Source organism: Malurus melanocephalus, unplaced genomic scaffold (assembly GCF_030028575.1).
Source record: "Malurus melanocephalus ecotype Western Australia unplaced genomic scaffold, MMel_1.1 scaffold_224, whole genome shotgun sequence".
Lineage (NCBI taxonomy): Eukaryota > Metazoa > Chordata > Aves > Passeriformes > Maluridae > Malurus > Malurus melanocephalus.
In genome coordinates, this window is record NW_026623456.1 from 1,098,549 (window position 1) to 1,105,339 (window position 6,791).

General features: G+C 41.7%; 1 protein-coding gene across 2 annotated transcripts in view; it reads right to left on the bottom strand.

The window, feature by feature from the left end:
* KDM5B (lysine demethylase 5B) overlaps positions 1 to 6,791 on the bottom strand; it is a 56,081-nt gene that overhangs the window by 22,771 nt on the left and 26,519 nt on the right. For both annotated transcript variants that reach the window (XM_057374375.1, XM_057374374.1), the window contains exons 8-12: positions 5,393 to 5,551; positions 4,719 to 4,838; positions 4,109 to 4,267; positions 3,483 to 3,664; positions 521 to 683 (exon numbers count right to left, since the gene is read on the bottom strand). In XM_057374375.1, the coding sequence (XP_057230358.1) occupies positions 521 to 683; positions 3,483 to 3,664; positions 4,109 to 4,267; positions 4,719 to 4,838; positions 5,393 to 5,551 (783 nt within the window). The remainder of the gene's footprint in view (positions 1 to 520; positions 684 to 3,482; positions 3,665 to 4,108; positions 4,268 to 4,718; positions 4,839 to 5,392; positions 5,552 to 6,791) is intronic.

Consider the following 6,791-nt stretch of genomic DNA (forward strand, 5'->3'; position numbering starts at 1 on the left):
AGTCCCGAAGTCATCTTTTCAAAAGCCAATTAAGTTGTAAAGGGACATAATTCCCATGAATAATCTAGTATGGAATAAAATGAAAACTGATGAAAAATGTTTTTTAAATACCTAAGGACTTATCCAGGAAAAATAAGAGAATGTAGATGACAAATAAATGAAGAATGGGGTTTGGGCCCTTGACAGAAACTCTGTGCCAAAAAAACAATGTCTGATTGAACAGACATACAAGAGCTCCTGCCATTGTTCAAAGGTTGAGCCTAAACCTTCCAGCTGAGACACAGAAATAGAAACATCCAAGATGGATCTCCAGAGAAGAGTCTGCCAATCAATTCCAAAGGCAACAATTCCATTGCCCATCTGTTCACATTGGCACATTATACTGGATAAGGAAGATGCAACACACATGGAAACCACAACACCACCTCTGTAATAAAAGTGGCTTCAATTATCAGCTTTAAGCAGAGTTCCAATCAAAGAGGGTTGGGTTGGGGGAGTAGCACAGGAGTCCGACACATACAGGCACCCCGTGGGCCATCAAAGTGTTCGGGTTCATTATGGTGACAAGTTGGTGCAAGAGATCTGGCTGGGACTCAAATAGCTCTGGAGCAAGTTTCTTCATTACATCCTCCAGCTGCTCAGCTGCGTACCCTGGGGCTCCATACCACGTTTTAGGCTCCCCCCTGCAAGATTATTAAAAAAAGTTAAATATAAGCAAACTTTAAGTTACATTTTTAGTCTTCTGCTTTAAAATACACCATGTCAAAGGAAGGGCATTTCATTTTACCACAAAGGTATGTAAAGGTTCTGTACCTTCCTGAATCTTTACATTTTACAMAGGTCCCTCTGCTCCAGACCTGTTTTTTAACTGCCTACACTTCTGAGTAGGTACTTCAAATATTCTAAGGGAGGGAGAAAAAGCCTGAAGAAGTCCTCAGTGAAGTTCTGCTGATTCCAGAATAACTTCAAAATATAATCTGCCTGTCTTTTCCCATGAATACAAATTCCCTCTTGGGTCTRACAACCAAAGTCAGTTCTTTCTGTCTTATGCATAACTGCCATAAAAGCAACACATAYGAAGTAGAAATCAAACTTCAAAATTACATAAGACTTCAAGGAAGAAAAAATATCCATATCCAGAGTAGGAACAAAGAACTTTCAGCGCCAGCTTAACCCARTGCAAGCCAGCTGAGAGAAATAAAGGGATGCAGATGTGTTCCAGCAGATAGTGTTTCAAGCTTACACTGACACTAGCTCTCTGCAGCACTGAGATGAAAACGCCTCCAGGGCCTTATAAAGAATGAGCTTAGRAAAGGTATTCAGAAAGGAAAACAGACAAATCACCTTATTCCAAGACTTCTGAAGAGCTGGCAGACTAAAACTGACCCAACGGTGTTCTTTCCTTTCATCAATCATGAAGCAATTGGGAGAATTCCAAAAGAAAAAAGYGCAGTGTGAATCCAGAAGCCTACCYCTCATCCCAAYAGCTCATTCCTGTACTCACCCAGCCCSTGGGTCAGGGGAAGAGGCCAGCCAGCAGGATGGACTATGGAGGGGCAGTTACACACAAGGTATCACAAGGAGTTGTTACGGTGTATTAAATGACTTTGCAGYCCTGGACCTGACTATCATCCTGGGACAATTCTGCAGCCTTGGACCTGGTCACCATCCCAGAATAACTCCAGGAATCCAGGAATATCAGCCACAGATCTATCTAAAAACCATCTTGTATCTGGACCAAATACTGGGCTAGTCAAGAGTTCTGCTCCCAGCTATGTGTCAGCACCAAAGAATAGGTGAGAGCAGAGTTGTGCTAAACTTGGAGCAGGATACTGCAACTTGGGGTCTCTAGACCTCAGGGAACAGGTAACCAACAGCTCTAATGCAGGTGGTGAGGTGCCAGCAGCCCAAGGGAGCAGCAATGGAGATCACAGTCCTTCTGCTCTGCTTCCTGACAGCTCCACACCCCTGCCTGTACAAATACCAGCAGCAACCATGGCAACTCTTCCTCTGTCCAGGACTGACTCTTATTTATTTATTTCCAAGCATCTTTAGGAGCAAACATTTGGGTTTTTCCCTTTTATCATTTCTAGAACTAAMATAGGACTCAGAGTTCTGCAGGAGGACTGTTGTCTTCAACCCCGGTAAAGTTCTGCTGCTGCAGCCCTTTGGGATTAGCTGCTCACAACACTGCACCAGGCTCCTCTGAGGCACATGCAAACACTGAAGATGGACACACCATCACTAGGACTTGCCCAAGAACCAGTCCTGATTTTTGGAGTCTTTTCAGAGGTTGGAGCACTGTCTCTGCAGCAGCAGGCTGTTCAAACTGCTCTGGCCAATAACAGCTTTAACCTCAAATGCACACTGCTCTCCAATGCAGACTTAAAGCTCTGCACTGAATAGAAATAAAGAAGAATACCTGCAAATGAAAAGATATCAAGGACTTTCCTGCYGGAGGACAAATAAATTTGAAACTGATCAAGCAACTTTCACATGTGTCCAGATATGTCACGTGTGTKCACATGTACACACCTTTTTGGCTTTCTGCAAACAACACAATTGGGGGCACACAATGGAGGACGGAAAGCCATTCTAACAGTAAGGGAAGCTCTCCTAGAAAAAGTGAAATCTGTACAGCAAASTCCTCTCCCACCCACAGTTTTCAATCTGACAGAAGACTCGGACAAAAAGAAGGAAAAAAAGCAGCAACACATGACAAGAAATATCCTTTTTACCATGTAATCCTGTCCTTCCTTCACTGACTCAAAATCAAACATTCGTTTTTGTAGCAGTAAGCACCAYGAAAGCAATGAATTAAGTCACTGAGTTGCTCTGTAGCAGCTGCTATTTCAAGGAACAGCAAGTGAATAACCAGCTAAAAAGGACCCACTGAATAGCAGCTGGGATGTGGTTTTATAGTCTGCTTGAATACTCATGTGAACTAGGAAAGGGAAAGAGCTTGACAGGTTTCAGGAAGAGTGACAACAATAATCCAGATTGTAGAAAAGCTGTTGTAAGGTGAGAAGTTCRAGAAGTTCAGTCTATTTAGAATATCAAAGAGATGGCAAAGATCTGTCCTGATTACAGCTGACAAGTGTTGGCTTGATGAGAGGATTTATGACAGCATGATCTATCTAACAGACAAAACGTGCTGGATCTGAGTTGTTAGCTGAAGTTGGATGATTTTTAAAAGAAAACTTGCATGGTTTTTAGTTTACATTGAGCATAATAAAACATTTGATGGAGTATCTGCTTCATCTCTCATGGAATTTTTAAAACTGGGAATGGATGTCTCTTTCCAAAATATGACCTCTTGTCCAAAAGTAAATCAGTGCAGGAATTACACTGTCAGATTTGACCCTGCTGCAACAGGAGAGCTCTGGCTGAGCTCTGTGAATCTGCTTTTAGTCCACTAATTAAGGGGAATAGGGAAAGAAAGGGAGATTGATTCCTACACTGGATTTATTCCTCAAACTCACCAATGCAGATAGTTAATGGAATAGCTCCAATGGTCTTCTATATGCCAACAAAATGAGGAAAAGCACATTCCTACATACAGCCAGGGCAATTTCATCCCACAGATGTCCGCAGTGATGTGAGCAAGCACAGACTGCTCCATCACAGGCATGTTGTTTAAATTCCAGCCACTATCAAGGTATTCCTGAAAATGGAGCAGAATAGTCACAGGTTTATACAACAGGAATGAAAAACCTAAGTAGATAAAACTGCTAAAGAGCAACAGGAGAAAAGCACATTTCCCAGTTGAGGAATATAAGAAACAGGTCAATGACTCAAAGACTAAACCCTCCATTGTCTTTGTCTCTTTCACAACCCTGACCAGACCTGCTTTACTAAAACGAAACCTTTTAATTGGTTTTATTTGGTTTGGAAGTTATTTATTAACTACTAGAATAAACTACTGGCTTTGAATGGCTGRTCACAACAAGTTTTATTTATTCAAAACCCCAATGTAATTCTCCTCTTCAAATATCTGTCAGATACACAAAACAAACACTTTACAACCCAGTTCCATTATCATGCTTTGAACCAAGGAAAGTTATTCAATGAGAAASTGCAATAAAAAACAGTGAAATCAAAGACCTACCTCTTCTTCTGGTCTAACTTTAAACTTCCCACCTCTAACTGGGAAGCCACTGCCAAACTCCTTTGAAGCAATGTCAGCTCCATATTCCACTGTCACATCCTCTTCAATGGTACTGACAAGTCTCCAGAATTCTTTTTCAACCAGCTCAGTGGGGACCATCTAGGTGTGAGAAGAAAAAAGAATATGTACTAAGGAATCAGGCRATAAGAAGCATGTGCATCAAAGCTGGCTCATGGAGGAAACTCCATTAGCTTGAAGCTTTCCCCCATTTTAAAAAGATTTCAACAAGAGAAAAGCAACTGCAGCAGAGATGTGGTTCCAGGAGATGCTGCTACCCTTTCTCTCAGGAGCAGGTGAGAGTCACAGGTCTTTTCCCTACAGACACTTCTTCTAAAGTGGGGAACAAACCAAATAAAAACACAAGCAGCTGGTGGAACAAGAAACCACAACTCCAGCAAGAACCAACATTCACTGACATAAATGAGAACCTCTGCTTTGGGATTTCATCCCTTTCAAAACCAGAATTCCTCCCTCCCTCTCCAGGGTTATCTAATTTAACTAAGCACACAAAATGAACTCTACACAACACCAGGATGAAGCAGGAACATACGTGCACTGGCATGTTAAAATAGTCTGACTTGAAGGCATCAGCCATCTCCCCAAAGGTGCGGAGGGTGTAGTCTCGGGCTGCTTGTTCAAAGCCAAAGGCTTCTTGAGGCTTGTTACACTCCTGCAAGTAAACATAATTGTTTCTGTAACATATTAACACAACACTGTGCTCAGACTGACACAGAAGGGCTCCTGTAACAGTTTCTGAAGATTAAGAAGGCAGAACACTAATGAAATTAAAGTACTGTCCCAAAGAACAGAGTCAGAAGAAACTTTGCTTGATTCACCAAATCACAATAYTTATTTATAAATTCACAAAAATCACTAATGAATTAATATGCCTAATTTCTCCTTACTCTGGTAGAGGTAAGCAGAACAAGATCCATAAATCACCACACTGAAGCACCCAGTGAGACTCCAATTTTAAGTACAGARGAAAGGTGTCAGTTAAAATCCAAAATATTCTTCAAAGACACACCAATTTTTGGCTCAAAACATTAAATGTCAGCTTTGCAATTTGAAGCATGCCCAGTCTCCATTTTAGCTTTACCTCCATCACCTTGTTTGCACAGCCTTAAATAACAACAAATTGGATTTTCTATTCCTTTGATCAGTTAAAAAACCCACAAAATACAAATCACCCTTTGGCCTAATTGCAATGATTTGTCGGATTACCTGAGCCAGACACTGGGGACACCTCCAGTCCCCTTTGGGAACATCATGGAGGGGTGGAATTAAACAGAAGGTGTGGTAACTGTCATCACAGCCATCACACAGCAGGAGTCGGTCCTCATCATTGCCACTGCCACACAGGAGACACACATACAAATCCACCTGCAACACAAAATTCCACTGTGAATGGGAGTGCTGAAAGTACCTCAGGGTAGGTAACAGTTTAGTAACTCTTATCTGTGACACTTCCCAAAGCTTATTTTTACTTTATCTGTGCAATGGAAATGAGACAAACACACCTTGAATATTCTTGTAGAAGTTTAAATACCTCCATCTGCAACTTATAAAAAGACCACAAGAACTGCAAGCCCTTCTATATATTTTTTTTCCCAAATTCCAGAAAACTGGACCAAGTGCCATGATAGTTCACATCAGCAGCACTGTGGCCTCGGCAGGAATAACCCAACACCTGCTGGGGACTCACAAACCCTTTTCCCATGTGCAGCCTCAGGTGTTCCACTTCCCTCTGAGACCAATTGCATTGGAAGACAGAATCCTGGAGAGAAAGGGGTTCCCCTTTGTCATAGTTTTGCTTGGTCCAATTTTTGGTGGTGGGGGATGGGGATCAAAAAACCACAAAGATGGCTGCTGTGAGAAGTCTTAGGGGTGTCTTCTTCTTCTTCTCTAGCAAAGAGAGCCCTGCCCCTCTCCTGTGTTTCAGAGCCAACCCATCATTGGTTCTGAGGTTGATGGACAGGCTGACCATCAGGCCTGGGCCAATTACACAGGATAGTTACACCTCTGTGATGACGTATTTTGTAGTATTTAAGAAAGAATTCATAACAAGATAGGCGCGGCCGCCATGTTTAGGTTAATTGATAGCATGTAGTTTTAGTATCTTGCATTGGAAAAAAACAGAGCAGGAGGGTGAGGAGATGTAAGAAAAAAAATGGAGACATCTAAAGATCATAGAACAGTAAGGAGAAGCTGTGCCGTTGCTGTGGTTCTCAGACAAGCTGGAGAAGATAAGTTGTTTTTGAAAAGGACTATTTCCATCATATTAAGAGAGACCTGTATAGAGAAGTAAAGCGACCTTGCTGTGAAGAAAAAAAAACCCTGCCTTTTTGAGGATGGGACTGTTTTTGATTATATTATGAAGCCAAGAAATAGAGAAGAGGTTTGCTCCTCCCACGAAGTTTTGATGTAGAAGAAGCTGTGTTTGGTGTTCTGCCAAGAGGTTTGTGATAATCGGACTCACGTCRCTGAAAAAAAACAACATAGGCTTTGAAGGACATTTCTTTTCTTTTCTCCTGCGAGGTAAAAAAGTTCTTTTCTGCTATTAGCAGTTTTACACTGACTGTTTCTCAGAAAAGGACACATCCCACAGCTGGAGCTGTAAGAA